This window comes from Anser cygnoides, chromosome 7, assembly GCF_040182565.1.
Source record: "Anser cygnoides isolate HZ-2024a breed goose chromosome 7, Taihu_goose_T2T_genome, whole genome shotgun sequence".
In the NCBI taxonomy this organism is placed as follows: domain Eukaryota; kingdom Metazoa; phylum Chordata; class Aves; order Anseriformes; family Anatidae; genus Anser; species Anser cygnoides.
In genome coordinates, this window is record NC_089879.1 from 27573668 (window position 1) to 27596373 (window position 22706).

The 22706-nt window shown below is 52.4% G+C and overlaps 4 protein-coding genes across 29 annotated transcripts in view; 3 read left to right on the forward strand and 1 right to left on the reverse strand.

Annotated features, from left to right (window-relative positions):
• LOC125183441 (uncharacterized) overlaps positions 1-6267 on the forward strand; it is a 72343-nt gene extending 66076 nt beyond the window's left edge. For all 3 annotated transcript variants that reach the window (XM_067001144.1, XM_067001145.1, XM_067001143.1), the window contains exons 8-10: positions 2475-2623; positions 2919-3142; positions 6094-6267. In XM_067001144.1, coding sequence (XP_066857245.1) covers positions 2475-2623; positions 2919-3142; positions 6094-6126 — 406 coding nt within the window. In that variant the 3' untranslated portion in view covers positions 6127-6267. The remainder of the gene's footprint in view (positions 1-2474; positions 2624-2918; positions 3143-6093) is intronic.
• A 676-nt stretch (positions 6268-6943) lies between these two features.
• On the forward strand, positions 6944-10177 carry EGR2 (early growth response 2). The gene is given in 5 exon segments (XM_067001140.1): positions 6944-7572; positions 7575-7658; positions 7661-7726; positions 7729-7914; positions 8225-10177. Coding segments are annotated over 5 exon segments (1716 nt in total). The 5' UTR covers positions 6944-7451; the 3' UTR covers positions 9484-10177.
• A 1182-nt stretch (positions 10178-11359) lies between these two features.
• On the reverse strand, positions 11360-14635 carry ADO (2-aminoethanethiol dioxygenase). Its single transcript, XM_048069681.2, has one exon. The coding sequence runs from the start codon at positions 14530-14532 to the stop codon at positions 13792-13794; it is 741 nt and encodes a 246-aa protein (XP_047925638.2). The 5' UTR covers positions 14533-14635; the 3' UTR covers positions 11360-13791.
• Positions 14636-14733: 98 nt separating this feature from the next.
• RTKN2 (rhotekin 2) overlaps positions 14734-22706 on the forward strand; it is a 200009-nt gene continuing 192036 nt past the window's right edge. For 17 of the 24 annotated variants that reach the window (XM_067001126.1, XM_067001118.1, XM_067001124.1 and 14 more), the window contains exons 1-4: positions 14941-16555; positions 17313-17470; positions 17727-17837; positions 22023-22164. The gene's annotated coding sequence lies outside the window, so the exon portion shown is untranslated. Of the gene's footprint in view, positions 14869-14940; positions 16556-17312; positions 17471-17726; positions 17838-22022; positions 22165-22706 lie in introns of those variants that run through there. The other 7 variants (XM_067001134.1, XM_067001135.1, XM_067001123.1 and 4 more) reach the window with 7 other exon arrangements.

The window sequence follows — 22706 nt, forward strand, 5'->3', positions numbered from 1 at the left end:
TGTGTTAACTGGTTTATAAAGTCCCGGGAAGTCCTTAATGGGTGGAAGAATCATTTCCTTTTAGCTTTAGCAGCCTTCCCGCTTTTGATTTTTTTTAACTTGCAACTAAAGATCTTTTCCCTACATCTTTCTGCATATAATTTCACGCATCTTTCTTTGTATGAAGCAGTTTCACACACGACCACGTGTACAGCAGTACGGTTTTAATAGAACCTGCTTCGTTTGAGAGCAGACAAATAGACTTGGGTCGTCTTTTGGCACAGGCACAAAATGCAAAGCTCTAATGCTGAATTTCTCATTTGGCCTCAATTCTCGTTTGGTTTGCCAATGTGGGAGTTAATCGTATAAACACAGAAATACAGAGGACAGGGGGAAATACGTTCTGTTTTGTCCTGTTCGCGTAGCTCTGGTTCTCACTGGCTATGCTAATGCATTGCTTGCAACAGTTTAAATGGCCATGGTGATGAGGAACAGGTGGTGATGAGGAGTTAATGTGAGAGGACACAGAGAAATCATGTTGCTCGATAGGAAGTTGTTCCTCCCAGCATATTTCTGTCCTAGTCCATTCAAGTGGGACTCTGTAACAGTATCCTGTGACTATACCAGAAGATACAACTGCACTGAGTTCAAGTGCTAAACAAGTATATATCCTGTTTCAGCTAATTCTAGCATCTGAGATTTTAGGTGGCAGTCATTCCCCTTGATGTACGAGTGCCCAGACACTGTGAAGATGAACTAGGCCTTGTTAGGACCTCGTGCTACTAACCTGGAAAGAGGAATTTTGCACAAAAGGAGGATTTAAAGCTAAAACAGAGCAAACAGAAACTCACAGCTAGTTAGGTTATCCTGAGAGTTGGGAAAGACAAACCTGCTGGGCAGGTATTCCCTAACAATGTCATTTTGACATGACTAGCCTGCCTTCTCCTCGATGTATCCTCTATTTGTTCAAAGCAAATCATCTGCTCCTCTCAGTTATTTCAAAGTAAAGTCACAAGAATAGCTTGTTCCCACTCTATTCCAAATATAGCTGTTGGCAGCGATTGCTGAGAGATAAGGGGGAAGGAAAAGGAACTACCAAGGAAGAGGGAAGACAGGAGGGGGAAGAGAGAAAAGAGCTGAAAAGGTTGGACAATAGAGAGTAAAGAGAGACAGATGAATGAGAGGGGAGGTGAAAGAATAAGGAAAATACATCTCAGCAGAGAAAATAAAGATAGAAATAAACTCCTGCAAAAGAGGTGGAAGCAGCCCAAATACAGAATAAAAAAGCACCATGCCCACCCTCAGGAGCAGTTTGAGTTTTAGCCTTGAAAAGTAACCAAACCTTAAATAAAATCAAGCCCAATTTTGACTTGCACTCAGATTGTAAGGGTTAGAGCATCAGAAAACTTATGCTAATTTACACTGCTTGAAGATCTGGTCCTAGAAATTTTAAAGCAAAACACGTTGCTTATTTTAATCTCTCGTGGGATTTTTTTAAAAATTGTCTGCTCCAATAAACTTTATTGGCAGTTTCAGATGGAAAACCATCCAGTGGGTAAAATTGCTGGCACTGAACCTCAGCACCCTTCTCAGGAGTTCGCAGTATTCTGGTCTTCTGGTGAGACTTGAGCATCTAGCCATGCCCTTGGGAGCAGAAAACAAATGATGATAAGAAATAAGGAAAAGTCAGAACCACCCTCAGACTGACTTACCCAGAGCAAAGAGCTGAGGGGTTTCAAGGCTCAGGACAGACTGGTTTAAGACCAAGGCACGGAGAAATGAGACGTAAATGGAAACAGGTTGTGAAAAATAGCACACAGACATGGCAAACACAGATGAGTCCTTGGCAATCCAGAAATCCCACGAACGGCTCCAACTTCCCTGGAGGGGTGGGAAGCTTCTGAGAAATACCCCCTGGAGCTCTTCTGCTTCTCATCTCAGAAGACTGGTTGGAAAATGGTGCTAGGGTTCTGCTTTCGCTCCTGGTCTGCTGAAGAGATGCGATATGTGACCTTACTCTCCAGCTGAGGATAAAAAGCCTTACCCAGTCCTGAAGGTGGTGTTTCCTCTGAACTGAGCACATCTGGATAGCCTTCTGGACAAGCTTTCTAAGTACTCAGGCACTAGGTAATGGAACCAACATTACTGAAAGTGTGACACTTGCTATGCTTTTATTTCAGTCCTTCAGAGAAGAAGGCAATTTGCATTGTTAAAGGATGTGTTCAATCAGTCTCACTCTGGGCTAGAGGACCAGTGCAGCTTTTGGACAAGAAGTTATTTACACAAAGTGCGGGAGACGCATTAGAGCAGGAAATATAAAGTTAAGCGAAGCTGCTTTTGGAAGGAAGGGCTGCAAAGTAAAGCTGAGCAGTCAGACTATCACTATTCAGAAACAAAGTCATTATTTTGAGAGTCTTGTCACATGGGTGGTGTATGTATGAGTTATATCTGAGTTACTCTCCCTGTTGTGAGATACATTTTTTTTTCTTTTCCAGCAAGCATCACGCAGAGCTGATATTTTACCCAGTCAGCTTATACATGTGTGGAGGAGCCGCTGACTTTGGTCACGGAGCTGTGTGCAGTTTGCAGGCCACCTGGGACACTTCTGGGCCAGATCGGGTGGCGTGGCTGGCCGCGGGGCCAGGTTGGTGCTGGGCTCCTGGGCAGCGAGAGACCCGGCGGGTGGCAGTGAGCGGGAGCGCCTGGCCGGGCTGCCTGAGGCTCCCAGCCCCATGCGAGAGGGTGCTGGAGGGCCTTTTGGCTGGGATGCCTCCTTTATGGCTTGCTCCCAGTGCCTCTCTGCGTTACGTGGTGTCTAACCTTAATGCTCTGGGGAGAGGGGCGTCATCGCAGCCTGTGGGATTGCAGCCATCGGGCAACCTTGCTGCCCTGGCCCGGGATCTGGGACCCACCGAGGCTCTGCATTTGTGTCTCTACAGGTAGCACATCCGCAGCGCAAAGCTTCGGAGAGATGCCGTGCGCTGAAACACCAGGAGCACCCAGCCCAGCGCGCAGCTTTCTGCTCTGCAGGCCGAGTCCTCTCCGGCTCCCGAGCGCCTGCTCCCAGGAGAGGGCAGTGGAGCCGCACACGCTCCCGTGCTGCGGCCGGCGGGAAGGCCGGCTCCCCCGGCTGCTGGGCAAGGAGAGGGACGGGGCAGCAGAGGTAGGAGTACAGATTGATACGTATGCTAGGAACCGTGTACAGGAATATCCAAGTGTTCCGCGCATTTAATAACGAGAATGAGTTGTCTGTAAACAAAAATAGATTTGGGGTGACCGAGTTTGTTGTTGCTTTTAATTGACTGGAAGTTTTCTCTGTTATATGTATTTGTTTATGGCCACACACATTTATACCAGTAACTTGCTGATTCTGCACAGGCTTAACTTCTATAGCCTGAATTAGAAAATGTTATTGACATTTAAAGAACCCCTCAGGATGCTGCTACAGCTCTCCTGAGCCAACTCCTCACAATACAGTCATTTACTTATTTCAAATTTACAGGCATTCACGCTAAGACAACAAGAAGCCTTGGTTGAAAACCGCAGAGTGTGGTTTTAAGGTACCATAATTAAGGGCAGACTGGGATGCCTTCTCCTCTACTCTCTAACCACCCCCCTTCCCTTAGCATGCGAGCAGTCAGGCAGCTGTTTCCTGTAGGTTCGTGTTTACACCAGGTTTCCCTGGCTGGGCACTGGCTTTCAGTGACCAGCCAGTAAAGGCTGAGACCCTGTGGCAGGTCTGTGAGGGAATGGTAGGTTAGATTTAAGGGAAGTGGCTTTTGACTGCAGCCTGGGAATCCAGCAGACACCCCTGGCAAAACACAAGGCATTAGTAAACAAGTATTTCTTCCTGTGAGGACATGCCAGATCTCTCTACTTTCAATGAAAAAGGGCAAATTTATGAAACTCTGAAATACGGCTTCGGAGACAAGAACTTCTCTTTTATGTGAAATGTGTAAACAAACAAACCCCAATCCCCCGCAACAAAAAGCACCCACAAACCACACCCTGAATCTAGCACAGGCTTAGGACCAACTTTCCTTGCTGTCATCAGAAGACAGGATCACTTTCCTCTAATCCGGGAGCAAGACCCAGCTCCCAGCTGAGCTGGGGTCACGCTAATATCCCAAAAGCAGCGAGGTGCACAGTGGAAGCGTGAGGGTGTGTTTCCCAAGCAGACCTACTGGTATCACTGCTGTTAGCACATGAGGTCGGTCGAGTTTTGCTATGAAAGCATAGTAACCCCCCTGGAGCAACTCGGAAGTGTGGTGTTAAGCTGGTTAAATGGTGCTGCCAGCTCCTGCAGATGATGAGTTGCCTTTTCTTCCTTAGCCCTCTTAAATTCAGGTGCAATTTTACTTCTGCAGCTTCTATCTCAGGTGCTCACAGTAGAGAATGACCACAGGGAAATACACCCAGTGCAGCACCAGCTAGCACCTTGTTAAAAAAGCAAGTACACAAGTACAATAAATCCGGGGGTGGGGGTGGGGGGGTGGGGGTGTTCAAAGAAATTGGGAGTGAAAGAGAAGTTCAGCCCTTCAGCTCTGACCTCTGCACTCAGGCAGCGCTATATCCAGTCAGACATGTCACACCGGTAAGGGGAGAAGGCAGGACCGCTCCGTGTAAGTATAAATCTTCTTGGGAGAATCCCAACGTGCAAGGTACCCAGTACAAAGTTAGCATGCATTTCTGCGTTCATTTCCAATTCACTACTGAATGATCTGAAATCAGTCAGTGAAAATACCCTGAGTGGGTTCAGGGTGGGTTGCAAATTGGGTAGTTTTGCCTTTGGAAGCTGCAGAGTCCAAGGAGAAGCCAGATACTTGCACGCATACAGGGCCACTGAAGCACAGCTCCTCTGTTGGTGTGAGTGGGGCTTTGGCAATTTACACCAACAATCTGTCCGTCATATGAAACCACGTGGTTAATAGGAACCACAGGAATCAGTAGGATTTTTTGCGTGTAAGGCTCATTGACGTCAGTACGAGTTGGACGGTCTAACCCTGGATGCTAGTTTAATCAGCCAAATGAGGATCAAAGGCACAAAACACATGCAGAGCTCTACAGCACGAATATCTGAAAAGGGACCAGAACCATTCAAGTTTCATCTGTCAACGTCTTCCTGAAGACCAAGCATTAACTATGTTTCCATCTTGCCCTGCACCAGATCCTGCCGCCCTTCAGACAAAGCTCCCATTGAGTGTGACTTGGTTGTCTGCGTAGAGGCTGGAAATCAGGCACAATTTACCCCATCCTTAAGAAGGCTTTTAAAATGAACCAACAAAGTCAAATAACAGCAGTATTCCTTATGTGAAGTTAGCCAGGATGTCTGTTAAATTGTATTCGTGTCAGTCTTTCATGGAATCCTTTGCCACAGCGGAAGAGTGTTAAATTTGCCGAGTTGGTTCAAAGGTGGAGTTGAGATATGGGGATGTGAAACTCTGGTTCTTCTCTCTTTCGTGTGCTTTATGATTTAGTGTCATCAGTGGGCACGTGGTATTTTAAAATAATATAGGAAGATGCTGTCAAATATCAATTAAACCCGTATCCGACACGTGCACGACGTTTTTTAGTAAGGAGGATACTCTTAGAGTTACCTGTTTCTCAAATTCATGTAAAGTAACTTGCCCCACCGCACAACAGATTCCAATATTTTGTTCTTTCATAGTAGTGATGAGACCAATTATAGCTCCGCTGTAATGGAAAGGAATACAATAAAATACAATACAATTGCTCCTACTTCTCAGTCAAATTTCCCAGAACCTGTCTCTCTCTCTCTGTCTCTCTGTCACAATTTAACTTTTAAATTGAGATTGTTTTTTTTTAAACCAAAATATCTAGGATCCTACTGAAATTGAACATGAGCTTTCTTTCAACTCAGTCTCACCTGCCAAACTGTATTGGCTGTACATTAAGTGCTAGAAAGAATTGGTAAAAAAAAAAAAATCTTACTATATGTTAAAAAACACTAAGTGTATATATTATATATTATATATATAATTTCCTAATTACTATGTGCGCTTCCCAGATCACCCGTAAGGGAAAATATCTAGATTTATGCCTACTGTTCCTTAGAAAGCATGACAAATGCCCCTGACGCTTTTACTTTTTTAGGTATGCTCTTGTCTAGCCTGGGTTCTGCGCTGACTGGAGGAGCAGTGAAACAAAAACTGAGCAATTGGGAGAGCCTTTCTCAGCTGGTGTAAGGTGTTGCACGGGTGGAGGGGAGCCTGCGAGACGCGACCTGACAGCATTTGGGACCCAACACAGAGGTAAGTCCACGTGGCACGTGCCCTAATGTCCTAAAACCTGTAAATGTTGATATCTAGAGTTAAAACTGAACGATGAGGATTTTGTAGCCTTCCCGTGTATGCTGGTTTCTTGCTTTGGAGCAGGAGTGTGCTTTTGTAGCATCTCTCAGATGTCGCCGTGTCTTGCTGCTGCTTGGGTTGTCGATTTTTCTTTCCCCCTGTATGCCACTGAACAGGGGCCTTGCGCACTACAGATAGCGTGAGAGTTGCTTTCCTAAAAGCAGGAATAAACAGTCATCAGATGAAATATTCCAAAGTAATGAGATTAGTGACAAAAACATAACATGGGATCCAGCTTTCAACCATAATTACATGTGACACCCCCATCAGCAGGAAGATGTAGGGGCTGCAAGCTCCGAGCTTGGGAACAGTGCAGGGAAGATTGGCTTCTCCTGGGAAGGGAGGCACAGGGGAGGTTATTTTTAGCGCTTGGAAAAAGAAAGCTCGAATTTAAGCACTCTTTGCTTCGATCCCCTTGTTCTGGGAGAGATCAGCGGGAAAAAGAGGTGGCGTGCGAAGAAAAGCGAAACGGGGCTGTGAAGGCAGCGGGATGGGGCAGCGGAGGCCGCGCTCGGCAGCCCGGGGCCGGGGCGGGCCGGGGGCGGCGGGGGGCACCCCGCCGTGCCCCCCGCCGCCCCCGGCCCGCCCCGGCCCCGGGCTGCCGAGCGCCCGGTGGCAGCCGGCAGAGCCCCCCCCGTCTCGGCTCCGTTGTCGCGGCGGTATTTATAGCGCAGGCACTTTCCACCCGTACCCGAGAAAACAACCGGTGTGTGTGTGTGTGTATAAAAAGCCACGAGCGAGCTGCGGTCGCGGGCTGCCGAGAAAGTGAGCGGGGTCCGGCGGGGCGGCCCCGGGCCCTCCCTCCGCGGCTTTCCGAGCCCCGGGCGTACCGGAACGAGGCCTTTTTAGGGCAGGCGGGGCGGGGCCGGATCCTCGCCTTTTTAGGCCAAGGGCCCCGCCACCGGAATCCCCCCCCTGGGCGGCGGCGGGCGGCGGGGCGCTGGCGGCGGCCCCCGGGGGGCCGAGCGGGGCCGAGCGGGGCCGGGGCCGGGGCCGCCCCCGCGGGGCGCGCGGGGCGCGGCGGGGCCGGGGCGGGCGCGGGGTGGCGGGGCCGCACGCGGGCGCCCACGTGACCGCCGGGCCCCGTTCCCCAGTCCTTATATGGGCAGTGACGTCCCGGGCATTGAGGGGGCCCCCATAAATAGTTACCGCCAGACTTGTCCTCCAGCGCGAGCGGCGGCGGGAGCGCGGCTCTCCCGGGGCACCGCCGCGACGGGGCGGCCGCCCGCCCGCCCGCACATGCCCGCACCGCGCCGGCTCCGCGCCGTTCCCCCGCGCCGGTAGCGGGAGGCAGGGGAGAGCCCCGGCCCCCCGGCGCCCCCCGTCCCCGCCCCGAGCGCCCGCCGCCGGCCGGGAGCGCCGCTCCCCGCGCCGCCCGCCGCCCCCATGATGACCGCCAAGGCGGCGGACAAGATCCCGGTGACCCTCGGCGGGTTCGTGCACCAGCTCCCCGAGGGCATTTACCCCGCGGATGACATCTCCGCCGCGCTGCCAACTTCGGTCGCGATCTTCCCCAATGCCGACCTGGCGGGGCCGTTCGACCAGATGAGCGGGGTGGCTGCAGGTAAGCGGGGCCCGCGCAGGTGCGGGCCGGGCCGCCCGAGGGGGGCGGCGGGCCCCGGGAGCCCGGGGAGGCGTCGGCGGCGGGCGGGGGCCGGACCGGGCCGGCGGCCGCGGCCCCCCGGGGCTCGCCCGGCGCCCCTCGCGACCGCGCCGCCTCCGCGCCCGGCTCGGGGGCGAAGTCGGGGCCGACGGGGCGCAGCCCCCGCAGCCGGAGCGCGACATGTGCGCGACGCGGCCCCGCAGCCCCGCAGCCCCTAGCCGGCCGGGGCGGGCGGCGGGGCGCGGGGCTGACCGGCGCCTTGCCCCCCTAGACGGCATGATCAACGTGGACATGGGCGACAAGAGGGCCCTGGACCTGCCCTACGGCGGCGGCTTCGCGCCCGGCGCCCCGGCCCCCCGCAACCAGACCTTCACCTACATGGGCAAATTCTCCATCGACCCGCAGTACCCCGGCGCCGGCTGCTACCCCGAGGGCATCATCAACATCGTGAGCGCGGGCATCCTGCAGGGGGTCAGCGCGCCCTCCTCCGCCGCCTCCTCCGCCTCCTCCGCCGCCTCCTCCGCCTCCTCCTCGGCCACCGCCGCCTCCGCCGCCTCCGCCTCCCCCAACCCGCTGGCCGGGGCCCTGGGCTGCACCATGGCGCAGGGCCAGCCGGCCGACCTGGAGCACCTCTACTCGCCGCCGCCGCCGCCCTACTCGGGCTGCGGCGAGCTGTACCCGCAGGACCCCTCCTCGGCCTTCCTGCCCGCCGCCGGCGGCGGGGCGCTGCCGTTCCCCCCGCCGCCCTCCTACCCCTCCCCGAAGGCGGCGGCGGCCGACGGCGGGCTCTTCACCATGATCCCCGAGTACGGCGGCTTCTTCCCGCCGCCCCAGTGCCAGCGGGAGCTGCACGCCGGCCCCGACCGCAAGCCCTTCCCCTGCCCGCTCGACTCGCTCCGCGTCCCGCCGCCCCTCACGCCGCTCTCCACCATCCGCAACTTCACCATGGGGGCGCCCCCGGCGGGCGCCGCCCCCGGCAGCGCCCCCGGCGGCGCCCCCGGCCCCGGCGGCGGCGGCCCCGGCCCCGGCGGGGGAGCGGAGGGCGCCCGGCTGCCCGGCGGCGCCTACAGCCCGCACCACCTGCCGCTGCGGCCCATCCTGCGGCCCCGCAAGTACCCCAACCGGCCCAGCAAGACGCCGGTGCACGAGCGGCCCTACCCCTGCCCCGCCGAGGGCTGCGACCGCCGCTTCTCCCGCTCCGACGAGCTCACCCGCCACATCCGCATCCACACGGGCCACAAGCCCTTCCAGTGCCGCATCTGCATGCGCAACTTCAGCCGCAGCGACCACCTCACCACCCACATCCGCACGCACACCGGCGAGAAGCCCTTCGCCTGCGACTTCTGCGGCAGGAAGTTCGCCCGCTCCGACGAGAGGAAGCGGCACACCAAGATCCACCTGCGCCAGAAGGAGCGCAAGGGAGCGGGAGCCGCCGCCGCCGGGGCCGGGGCCGGGGCCGGGTGCCCGCAGCCCGGCGGCGGGAGCGGGGCCGCCCTGGCCCCCTGCGCGGCGCGGACGCGGACGCCCTGAGGGCGCGGGGCGCGCAGGAGCCAGCGCGGAGCCGCCGCCGCCCAGCGCGGCGGGGCGCGGGGCCCGGCGGGACGCGGCGAGCACCCGGCGGCGCCGCGGGGGGCTCCCCGGGCCGGGCCGAGCCGAGCCGGGCCGCGTCGGGCCGGGCCGGGCCGGGGGGTGTACATAGGGGCTGCGGCGGGAGGATGGATGCATGCAGTGCCGTCGTGGTGAGGTGTCCTTGGTGCCTTGTGTGGTGTAGAGCCCGGTCCCCCGGCTGCATGCGGCGGGGTGCCTTACCGAGCCGCTCCGACGACAGCGGCGACGCCGAGACCGGAAAGTTTTCCCTCCCTGGTTTTAGTATGGCTGTACATTTCTGCCTATTAATATTGGGATTTTTTTTTTTTTAGAGACTATATTTTTGTACGCACTGGTTTGTTTTTGTTTTTTTTTTTTTTTTTTTTCTTTTCGGTGACTTAAAAGTGTTCCGTTTGTAGTAGGACTCCGCACGGGATGTAAATACTCGCGCTGGAGCCGCCGCCCGGCGTCCGGGCTGCGGAGCGCGGCAGCTAACACGAGTGATGCACAACCACTAACGGGAGCTCGCGGGAGAGGGGGGCTCTCCCCGGCCGCTCTGTAAATAAACTTTTCGACAGGAGGGTCGGTGCTTACAACGTTTCTAAGAGAAGACAAATAAATCTCTTAATTATGCTAACTTGACACCTTTCTTTCCGTAGCTCCCCGGTGCCCGGGTCCCGCCGGACCCCTGCGGGCCGGGGCTGCCGGGGGGCTGCGGGGCCGCGATGCTGGGGGCTGCGGGGCCGTCGGGGCGCCGCCGTGCGCTCCGCCTCCTCTCGGAAAAGCGGAGGCTCCGGCCCCGGCGCGCAAACAAGCGCTGCCGGCCGCGGGGATTTCCCTGCGAGACGCGAGCCGGGCTAATATTAACCGGGGAGCGGGGTGGGTTTTTTTGACTCACTCTCTGTTTTGTTCCGCGGCTGCCACCAGCCCGGGGCGGGCTCCCCGAGGGAGCGGCGGCTCCCGGCGGCGCGGGGCTGCGCGGCGGGGCCGGGGGCGGCGTTGCTCGCCCCCGCGGGGCCGGGCTTTTCCTCGGGCAGCGGCCCGGCCGCGTTTCGTGCGCGTTTTCGTCTTGCCTTTTTTTCCCTGTTTGCTCCTTAACCTTTCTGTAAGTTCTCGTTGAAGGTGCTGGCCCGCCCGGGGCTCGGCACCGACGTCCCGGCCGCCCCCAGCCCCGGCCCGGCGGCGCCCTCCTGCTCTGCCCGAAGCCCCCGGAGCCGGCGCTGGCTCCTGGAGCGTGGCAGAGGCTGAAGCGAAGGGGGCCGGGCACGGCGCGGCCCGGAGGAGCTAAGGAGCGGGGCCAGCTCCCTGCGGGAGACGCTGCCTCCTCGGTGGGCACCGGCACCAGCGGGCCGCGGTACCGGGGGTCGGCCGGGGATGCCGGGCCCCCGGCTGGGCGCAGCCGGGCCGCGGCCGCAGCAACGCCGGGCTCCCGGGTGCCCCGCGCACGGTGCGAGGCTCCGACCGACCGACGGCAGCCGTGCTGCGAGGCTAAGCCCCGGTCGGCAGCAGAACACCCAGCTCGGACGCGAGATGAGAAAGGAATCCGCCAGCAACCGGCTACAGCAAGCAAACCGCGCGCCGTGGGATGGTGCTGAACCCCTGCCTCCGCTCTCCGGAACAACTAGCTTCGCAACACCGCGTGGATTTGTCTGCGGGGCGGCGGTGGGAGATCTGGGCCGAGCACTCAGGTTTAGGCACTGCCTTTCGAAGAGAGGCCAAACGCGCTGTCTGGACTGTTCTGCAGAAGAAAGTTGCGCTCTTCACCACATTTGGTTCAAGACTGTCATACTTGTGAAGGAAAGTAATGACTGGTCAGTGGTGAGATATCCTGTATTTATTCTGTAATTCAGCAATAACAGTGATTTTGCTGTTGTGAAAACACAGTAATCAGATTGCAGAGAGAAGGAACAGTGTTACAGACTCAAACCTTCTGCTTACAGATATCCAGAACATACAAAGTAAGTTTCAATCACTGAGTAAGCCAGAAGTTACACAGAGGCTTTTCTTTAATGCATCTCAGGTTTTCTTTGCTATTTTCCCTGGCACTATGACTTTAATACTTTGATGCTAACACCTTTATTAAAAAAAAAAAAAAAAGAATTTGCCACGACTGTTAACAGCACTCTGCAATGTAAGGGACCATGCTGTCCTCTATGGAAAGATGCATTAAAGTCCTATCCCATTAAACATCTTGGCTAGATTTTACACATGGAAAAGACTTTTTTTTTTAAAAAAAAAAAAAAAAAGAGAGACCTAAGGGGGAGGATAAAGCAGACAAGATCCAAAATCGAAATAGTCTGTCGCAGTTTGTTTTTCCAGTACAGCTGTTTGCATGCAGCACGCTATCTTCTTTGTGGGCTTCTGAAAAGGGATGATGGTCTTCAGTAGCATTGGAGCGAGTGAGGAACACAGGCTGTGCCATACCGAGACACTGCATTATAGTTAATGACTACGTTCGATAGCGAATTGTTGCACATTAACTAATGCTAAGATGCAGGGGAATTCCAGGAAAAACAGGTAAGCCAGCTGCAGAAATATCAGACACTTTAAAGTGCTGTAAGAATAAATGGAAATTGCCTGAAATAATTTCCACCAATTTCTGCTTGCAAAAGAATTAATACGTGCATGCATAATGCTGACTGCATTTTATGTTCATTCTTCAGCAGTCCCGCTCCCCTTCCCCCCAAAAAAAGTTAAAAAACCAATGCCATTACTTAAAAATTCACACATACAAGCAACTGCACAGGAAAAACAAGTCTGCTTTTATAAATACACAAAGAAAAATGAAAGCCAGTTGTGGAACAGTTTCTGGAGCAGGTTGGTACATCACTTAGGAAGTTGGTTAAGTCGTGGTTTTTTATTCAAATTCCCACATCGTGACCGCGAGGGTGAAGGCTGCCCCAGCTGGGCTTTGTGGTACGAAGCGTGCTTTAGGATAAACAGGCACAAGACCATTCCCTGCAGTATAAACGGAGTATGTCACCTATAGAAAAAGTTTCTCCCGTTAGAAAGATCGCATTGCCTGTCGAGGACAAACTGGATCTCAAGGCTGCTTACACCATAGCAAGGCAAAATTCACCGTGTGTCTTCTACGCTATGTTTATTTAAAAGCCTTATGAAAAAGTAATCTTTATAAATAGTATAAAGACAGAAACCGCAAGGCTTCCAAAGCCCAAAGTGTTCACTTGTCCATATAAAAACACAGACCACATTTTAGAGAGAAGTTATCAGGTCAAATCTTATCTCAACCTAGGGTACGCATACTGCTGGATATGTAGGTTATTTGCAAAAAAGTAATGTCTCTAGTGTTCCATGAAGCACGTGTTCCATGAGGCAACAGTGGATAGTCTGTTTTTTCTAAAGATGCCCATAGTTTCCGCTACCCTCGGCCACTGCCGTATGAGAACTTCCAAGCAAGGTTAATTAGCAGCTGACTAGTCTCCTCCTGGCTGAAGAAAATATGCATAGAAATGCTCCGTAATTTCAGTTGTAACAGATGGATCTTACACATAACACTTTAACGAACTGCTAAAAAGTAATTCTGAACCTGACATTGTCCCTTAGGAGGGACACTTAACCACAACCCCTGGAACCACTGGTGTTCAGGGAGCATTTCCTGCCTCAAGAGTTGTTCTGGTTTGTCTGTTTTTTTCTTTTTTTTTTTTGCTAGTTCAGTCCAACTCTTACTGAAACTCATTCTGGAGTCCCCAACAGCCGAGCAGCGAGCAGCCCCGCCACCTGTGGGCAGCAGGCCCGCGGGGACGCCGGGGCGGCTCCGAGAAGGACTCTTATTGCATTTACTCCCCGCCGGAGTCCGCTCCCCCTTTTACTGAAGCGTGGCCCCAGCTGTTTACACGGGGCGCTGGACTATTTCTCCCCAACCACTCAGTCGAGCAGGAACGTGCCCGCGCGACTCTTCCATCACTTCACATCAGTCGCAGGGAAATAAACAGGCTGCGCCGCCTTCCTGCCCCCGCGGTGAGCGGGGCAGGGCCGTGAGGCGATGAGGCGACGGGGCTCTTCGCCCCGCAGCCCCCCCGTGCCGCACCCGCTCGGGAGGGACCCGCGGGGGGCTCGGCGCCCTCGGGCCTCAGCGCGGTGCCCGCGGGCCGGCCGCAGGGGGGGCGGCCGCGGGGTCCCCTCAGGGCCCGGCCCGCGCTGCGCCGGGGGGCGGCGCCAACGGTCCCCACGCTCCTAACGGTCCCAACCGTCCCAACGGCCCCGGGGGTCCCGGGGGCCGGCGCGGCCGCCTCAGGGGCAGACGCGGGGCCCCGGGTAGGGCTCGCCCCCGCACCAGAAGTCGGCGGCCGGCGGCGTCTCGAGCAGCCAGACCTCCCGCGGCAGCTCGGTGCCGGGCGGCGGCCCCTCCAGCAGGCGGTAGTAGTGGCAGTCCCGGCCGTGCTCGGGGTCGTAGGGCGGCGCCAGGATGTCGAGGAAGGCGGCGGGCCCCTCCACCGCGTCGATCTGGTGCAGGTTGTCGCTGTGCGGCGACAGCAGGCAGGGCGGCGAGGCGGGCGTGTAGTGCTGCCGGGAGCGCAGCAGGGCGCGCAGGCACGGCCCCGGGCCGGCGGCGGCGGCGGGCGGCGGCGAGGGGGCGGCGGCGGCGGCGGGGGGCATCGCGTCCATGCAGGCGATGCGCAGCGTGCCGTAGAGCACCTTGAGCATGCCGTTCATCCCCGGGTGGTCGTGCAGCGGGATGCAGGCGCCGCTCCGCAGCAGGAACACGCCCATGCTGAAGCTCTCCGTCTCGCAGATGTGCATGTAGCTGACGGGCGGCACCACGCCGGCACGCGGGCACCCCGCGCCCGCCGCGCCCGCCACCGGCGCCGGCCCCCGCGGGGCCAAGTGCAAGTCCTCGGCGCGCACCTCGTCCAGCAGCTGCTGCAGCCGGTGCAGGTTCTCCCCGAAGGCCGGCCCCGCCGGGCTGCGGAACGTGATGCGCGCCTGCCGCGCCACCCGCTGGATCAGGGAGGCCATGTTGTCCCGGGGCATGGCGGCGCCCGGCCCCGGCCCCGGCCTCGTCCCCGTCCCTGTCCCCGCCGCGCCCGGCCGCGGCAGGCGGGCCCCGTCGCTTCCTCCCGCGGCCGCCCCGCCGCGCAGGCGCGCCCCCGCCGCCGTGCACCACGGGGCTCGTAGTCCTGCCCGCGCCGCCCCCCTCCCCCCGCGCCGCCCCGCGCCGCCCCGCCGCGCCCCGCGACCCCGCCGCTCCTCAGCGTGCCGCGGGGACCCGCCCGGGGCCGGCGGCGGGGCGGGCGGCGGCGCGGAGCTGGGCCCGGCGGGCGGCGGCGCGGGGAGCAGGACTACGACTCCCGGCGGCCCCCGGCAGAGGTGAGCGGCCGCCGCTGGGGGCTGCGCGCCGAGGGGCGAGGGGCGGCGGGGCCGGGCAGGGCCGGCGGCGGGACCGCCCGCGGCCGCCATCTTAGGGCGCTGAGGGGGCTCCGCTGAGGGGGAGCGGCCTCGGCGGCCTCGTCCTCGTCCCGGGCCGGCCGGGCAGGGCCGCGGGAGCTCCCGGCACCTCTGTGCACCGCTGGCTGGCGCCGTGCCCTGCCCGCCGGCGGCGTGGAGGAGGCTGTTAATAAAAAGAGCTGTCCCCCGTGGGGGGGTTGTCCCCCGTGGGGCCGTGAGAAGGTGCCGCGAGGAGCTGGGGCTGGTCTGTAATTAAGCACCGAGCGCGGTGGCACGCGTTAAGCGCCATGACCACATAACGGGCCGTGCTTTGTTGATAGTTGCGTGTTGATAGTTGCTTTGGACCAGCAAGTGCCTGTCACAGCCAAGCCGTCCTGTCAAATTCATCTGATCTGAACTAACTTTCTGACAGCGCCGCTCCTGCTAGAGTCTCGGCTCAGTGTCTTCCAGAACAGCAAGCGGTGCGTTTTCTGATCGTCGCTTTTGCGTTTGGCTGTATCTGAATTAAATTGTCTTTAACCACAGATGAACATCGAGCAAGCACATGGAGTTCCAAATGCTGATCCTCAGAGAATCCACGTGTGACAGAAAGGATGGATGATATTTTGACTGAGTTCCAGCACGGTGGAATCTGCGTGTGGTAGTTTCAGGCCAATGTACAAAAAGGGTACAGCATTTGTTCTGCTGGGGCATTACACACAACCTTTTATTTTCTGCTTGTGTATCAGTGGCTGGCAACGCTTGTATTACCTTCTTAACTATTCACATGACTACATGTAGCAGATCATGCCCAGAAAATACAGTGATTCTTGAAGTCAGAAATTAACCCATTAATATTGGGATTTATTAAACAAAATTAGTCTCTCATCACAAGAATATACAGGCTTATACCACCTTGAGTTCAGTTATTTATGCAGGTGTTCAGCACTTAAGTACTCTTGTAGTCTGGGCCCAGCTGGTTATGACTCTGAAAAAGAGCTGAATGATGATTCCGCATTGGGTAGGACTCCAGTGGCTGCAGACCACCAAGTTCAATAATTTCATGTAAAGATGAGGTAAACCAGTGTATTTTCTTGGTTAAAGGCAAACTAAAGTCTTAAGATGTGCATTAAACTTAAGAAAGATGCATGTGGAATGTTCTTGCATATAATGCAGGCTTCTGATGGCCTAGCAAAAGATGAAATAATGATACTTTAAACATAGATCAGTGATTTGAAACCCTCTTCCCTAACTTACTTTGTGTCTTCTATAAATGTTTGGTGCACAGATTGCAAATTTAGGTCATGGCATAATTGCTTCCTCTTCATAGAGGAGGATGCTCATTTGAGTTGCTAGTTTTGAGTTCCACCCGAATCTATAAACATTGTGATATTCAGCTGTTTCATGTTCAGACAAAGGTATTTTTAAATAATTTCAACCCCCCAATGCCAGCGTTGGAAGCACAGGATGAAGATCAGGAGAATATTTCTATACCTGGCAGGATATTTGGGATAAGGGGGCAGACATCTGCATCTTGAAGTGAGAGGCAGAGCCGGGCTTCCGTGGCATGTGACTGTATGGGAGTGAACTGCTGAGGATGGTGACAGCCTCACCACTGCTGCATTCATTGGCAAGTGGAATTATGACAGAAACCAAGAGATTTGGAAGTCTCCATGTTTAGTCTGCTCTTCTAGTTGAGCCCTCTCTGCAGGGCCAGTCAATTTCAGTATGGAGGCATGGATTAGAATTTTTTGCAGTTATTAGGGTGACGATAAATTATTTCTGATTGCTAGAATGGTTACTTTTGAACGCACTGGTTCTTTTCCTGTGCAGCACAAAAGTAAACCGTTTTGTGGAAACAGAAACGCTTGGTGTTGGTAGGATATTGTGTGCTTTTGTAACATGCCATTGTAAGCAAGACCAGCATGGACCAGTTCTGATCTCAGCCTGATCTTAACTTGCTGGTTTATACTAGGTGAATTACTTGACCCTTTAGTACTTACTGCTCTGTAAACTGTGAATCCCACGTCCTGTGTACAAGGTTATTTATTAAAATTTAAAAAGATCTTAAGAACATCTTTATGTGAACATTCCCAGTGCCATTTTACACTGGTGATGAGCTTTATGTTTTGCATAACTGATCACCTTACAGTCCCCAATGTTTTTAACTACTGTATTGGTTTCCATTTCTAACAGATACAGACAAAAATATGTCCTTGGCACTTAATGTTCCAGTTAAATGTTATATCACACCCACATTTTTAAGTGCAGTAATGTATATAAGAAAAAAAAAACACACTTAAAAGCAAGCTGTCCAACCAACTAACAATTAATTAAATTGACATTTTTTTTCTTTCTTTCTTTCTTTTTTTTTTTTTTTTGGACAGGTATATCCTTAACCAACATCTATCAACCATCTTGAATGTATGGGAAGGAAAAAACAACAGTGTAGTCGGCTTGTCTGGGCTTTGAGACTGCTTTGTGTCGGTGATGCAATGACCAAAGTTCAGCCCAGTGATTTTGCGATAAAACCAGTATGAGTGAGGTCAGAGTCAGGCTACAGTTTTGGTCTCTTGCTGCATTTGTTGTTTTTTTTCCCCTCACACAGAGTGTGTTGAGAACTGTTTACAGCTATTTTCTTTCCATCCCCTCTCCACTACTAAGTTCCTCTGCTTCTTTCTACCTGAACTCTTCTGTGGAACTGACAATTTTTTAGCTTCTTGCTTCTCTGTTACTTTTATGTATTACAGTTTTTCCCGAAGTTTGTAAAATACCCCAAGCTCATTTTCACTTTCTTCTAGGGGTTGCTTCCCAGATCCTCTTAATTTGTTTTGAGAATTTAGAAATGCCTGTAATCATTGAGTAAACCAACAGTCTTGAACGGACAACAATGACGACCGCCTACTTAGAAGGTCAGTTGTTAGCTGTAATTTAATATTGTGCCATGATGCTGCATTATTTCACAAGGTGTAGAACTTGGAGAGGCAGTGCAGAAACCATCTTCTGTTATAATGTTGCCTGCCTCTGCAGAGGTGTATTTACATAGAACGAAAAATAAGACTGTGTCAAAGAACATCTTTTTGCACTGTTGATGCCACCAGTTCTGCAAAGGTATGTGTTTCTTTACTTTTATAGCTACCACCAATCAAAAAGAGAGATACCAATGCTAGCCAAACGTGATTCAGATGAGAACAAGGCTAAAAAGAAAGAAGACAAACACGTCTGTAATATTTGCTGTCTCTTCAGTAATGGCTTACGTAAAAGAAAGTTGGTTATCAATTATTCATCAGAGAATTTTTATATATCAGTAGAAACACAGAGGAGTGCTAGATATAACTGTACTGAAATCAAAAGGGGAATTAGGTTCATATATATACCAAACTTCAAGCAGATCTATGTAACATTAAGACTCCCACCCACCTTTACCATTTCTTTACTGACACATATCCTGTATTCCATTAACCATGTAATTCACCCTTTGTTGCAACTCTTCATTTGTTGCAGCCTCTCAGTTAAATGCACTACTTCTATATAAAGCACATCATTAACGAGTTTTATTGACAGTTTGCTACTGAACAGCCTAGAGCAGGAGTTGGAGTGACTCAGAGTAGGAAAGGCTGTGCAGCATACAACTCCCCGTGCATGAATTTGCAGAGATAATGAAACTCATCCTGCTCTTCTGAGCTTAGCTCCACTGATTTTGTTGTTTCCACTGGTGCAAATCAGATCTGTGCTGGTGTCTCTGACTACACCCAGGTTAGATTGTGGCGATGGGTACTGTGAGTTAGTCATGGCCTTATTCCTTCTGAACTCTCTGACTGTCTAGGACCAATCCCGCGTATGAGGAAGGAGACATTTACCAGTGTAGTTAGAAACTGTTTTCCCTTCAGGTGCTCTCTTGTTGCCATTTAGTTTGCATGAAGACATCTCTGGCCAGAGCTGCTTGTGTGGTGGCACTGACCCGCTGCAGCTGTGGAGCTGCAGGATACTTTTGCCAGTTGTATGCAGCCGTGACAACAGAGAGAGGGGGAAAATCAACCAGTGGCTGTGGGAAGAGTTATCATATGCCATTTCTAAGTTCCATGCATGTGTTGGGTCTGGCTGGGATGGAGTCACCTTTCCCTGCAGCAGCCCACGCAGTGCTGTGCTCTGCACTCGTAGCTGGAGCAGCACTGGTATCACTCCAGTGTTGTGTCTGTTGCTGCATAGTGCTGGCACAGCATCAGGACTCCCTCCAAGCCCCCAAGAGCCAGCAGGCTGGGGGTGGGCAAGTGATGGGGGGGGGGGGGGGGGGACATCGCCAGGGCAGCTGACCTAAACCAACCAAAGGGATATTCCATAACACCTGATGTCACACTCAGCAATAAAAGGGCTCTCGTGGGGAAGGGGGCTGTCCTCCCGAACAACCGTTATGCATTTTGAGGCCCTGCTTCCCAGGACGTGGCCGAACATCGCTCGTTGATGGGAAGTAGAGACTTTTTTTTTCCTTTCTCTCTGTGCTTCCGCGTTGCCTTTTTTTTTTTTTTTTTTTCATTCCCTTTCCCTTTTCCTTCATTCATTTTTTTTTTTTTCCATTCCCTTTCCCTTTAATTAAATCATTCTCATCTCAAATCTCGAGCTCTTTGTGTTGTATTTTCTCCCCCTTCCTCTTTGAGGGGGGAGAGTGAGAGAGCGGTTGTGGTGGAGCTCGGCTACCCACTCGAGTAAAACCACCACAATGCATCTTTAATGTTCTTTAAAGACAATCTAATCATATAACTTGGGATAAATATGACTTCTAAGTCTAAAACTTAAAAATATATCCAAAGAATATTGTTGAAGTGTCCACGATACTGGGTGCTCAGGAATGGGCAGGAATGTAAAAAGACTTTTTTTGATAGTTACTTAGATTAAAGAAACCCACGGCTCAATTTGCAGGTGTAATTCTGAGTCCAGAAGGAGCTGTATCATCGTTTTTATTACTTGCATAACATTCAAAACAAAATATTGACAGAAGATGCATAGATACTAGGTTATGAAGAATGTAATTAGAAACAAATGGGAATCACTTAAGATTTTATATTGTATTGGTTAAACTAAAAACGTAGAGAACACCGTAATTTGGACTATCACTTTTAGTCTTTTGACTAATGCAAAATGCATGGGTTATGTATCGTTTTATTGATAAAAGTTAATTTAAATGCTGTTTAAACTTGTTGGGAAAGTTGAAATCTGTTTTCCTGAGATATTTGATACAGAATGAAAGTCATACTTAGCTGTAGTCCTGACACTTCATTAGCATGAGGGACTTATCCTATCTGGAAGATCCTGATCTTGAGTTTGGGCCGTGAAGCATGGTTGTATTGCTCACAGAGAAGCGGAGCACCAGCATGCGCCCTGTTGTGGCAGGTAGCGAGCGTGGGGTCCTGCGTCACACCCGAGTGCTGCTCCAGGCACACCGGGGAGGGAGGAACCGCGCGGTGCTCGCTACCACCAGCCCTGTACAGTTCCACAGCTCGGAGCAGGGCTTCTCCACCATTTCTGAAACCACATCCTGTAGATCCACTGAATTCTTTCACCATCACCGGCTGCCAGACCCATAAGGCCCCCCCGGCCGTTGTTACATCAGTGCCAAACTCCACTTCGTTTTTTCTCTCTGTGACTTTTTTGGAGAATCCCGAGGGTCCTTTTTGGTTGCTCAGTCAGAGAGCGGAGGGTGGGAGAAAGCTTGCAAGGTCATCTCTGTTTGGAACCAGCTCCCTTGGCCTTCAGCCCTCCCCTCAGCAGCTGACTTTCAAATGGCAAGAGAAGGTTTTGTTCATATGACCCAGGGGAAAGGCCCATTCCGCGGACAGAGACGCTGCAGTCTTGTCATCCGGCAGTAACGAGGAAAGCTTCTTTGCAAGGAAAGCCTTGTGTTCCTCAGTCTGTGTCTGTTCCTCCCATTATCACTTACTGCAGTGCCATGTTTACTTTTGCCTGCCTTGAGATAATGTGCATTATTTAAGCACTTTTGTATTAGTGCAGGGTGTGATTCTGTGCTGTTGGAGACTGAGTTTGAAGTAGATAATTTACCAGCTCTGGGGTCCCGGAGGGTACTAGGTGTGGGTCTGCCATTGCTTGTGATACCTGAGGTAGTGATCACAGGCCAACTTTTAGGCACGGTTATAGCAAGGACTAAAGTTTTCCTATTTCTGTGGCTTAAAGAGTTACTGCTGTGCAGCTGAGTCACTGTAACCTGTTTGGTGCTCAACCATAGCCTTCCCTCCCTGCCAAAAATGCTTTAGCACAGACTATCTTTAAGCTAAGCCCTTCTATTTCACAATCACAGGGTGAGGACTGGGTACGGTCATCACGCAGGTGATAAGCAGTAACGCATGAAGCCACAGTAACTTGATCGCCCTTGCTTGTACATCTGGTCTGTAACACACTACTTTGAGTCTCTTCTCAGTGTGAGAGGGAAATTTTTTGTTTCTTACGTGATTTCAGGATCAAATCTATCCCAGTGAAGATCTCTACAGGGTTAATCAATTGTGCTAAATTTAAGAAGGAAAGAATAAGTCACATTTGGGGAATAGCCAAGGAACATTTTTCTATTTTAAATAAATAATAAGTATATTTTTTTCATGGAAAGCCTTAGTGTTCAGTAGAAAAAGAGATGAGTCGTAAATTGTAGTAGGTAAGGTATTTAGTGGGATAGGGAAATTTCTTTCAATGTTTTTTAGGATTTTGGTGTGTTTAGATTAATCAGTCAGTTTTCACTTTAGCTTTATGCCTGTCGGTTACATACCACTTCTGCTCTGTGCTGCCATAGCATTTGTGTATCTTCATGTGACTGAGGGAAAAAAATGTTGCCAGTGCATAAAGGGAAATTAGTTCAGATATTTAGTATCTAGATTTCACTTTTGCATTTCACAGCATGGTAGCAAATGTGTGTCAGATTTTTCTTAGAAAATCAGGATGCATTCCAGCAGAAACTGATGCATAGACGTAGCTTCTCCTGAAAAATAGCTGTCACTGTTCCCCATAGCTAAGTGTTTGGAGTTTGCAGGATCAGGGCCTACCAAGCCTCACATCTTTCTTACGGTTCTTTTTTTTTTTCTTTCTTTCTCTTCCAGGAAAACAAAACTCTCTCTCGTGTCTCCATGTTAACATGATTGGAAATTGAACGTAGGGGGATCTAGCATGTGATTACTCTTTTTAGACAGGATTTTCTTCATAGCTGAATTGGACCGAGTCCTTTTTCTCCCAAACCAGATGGTAAGTGATTCAGTACTTTTAGCAGTAGAAAAATGATTTGTTTTCTTTCCCCAGTAGTTGGTGTGAATGTACTTTTCTTTATCTATTTACATATTATGTAAACACACTTTACCAGCATTTATGTACATAGTTTACAGTCCTAATCCTGCAAAGAGCCCTGTATAGGCAAGGCCTTGCACATACCAGGAGTTGACATTGCTTATAGAGAGCTGTTTGCGTGGAACTCAAGGCAGAGTTGTAACTGTGTTTGTATTTTTATGTATACACTAAAATTTATGACTGTATGAGGATGCAAACAGAGCCATAAGCCCACAAAAAGTTGAGTAACCGTGCACTTTACTTTTTTCACCTAACAAAGTCTTTGAGGATGCCCTTGATCTCTTCTGTCTTCCTGTGGTAGGTTGTAGTTCTTGTGACTCCCAAGTTAAAGCTAAAAGCTTTGGCCTTATTATAGAATGTTAGGGTGAGTTACTCCTGGTGTGCAGGGGTAATAGGGGCCTCATTCACATACCTTTTGGACTTAGCTTCTACTAACGCTCCAA

What these genes read in the sequence shown, in the direction of transcription:
- ADO (XM_048069681.2), bottom strand. Translation starts at nt 14,532, where the DNA reads ATGCCCCGGGACAACATGGCCTCCCTGATCCAGCGGGTGGCGCGGCAG.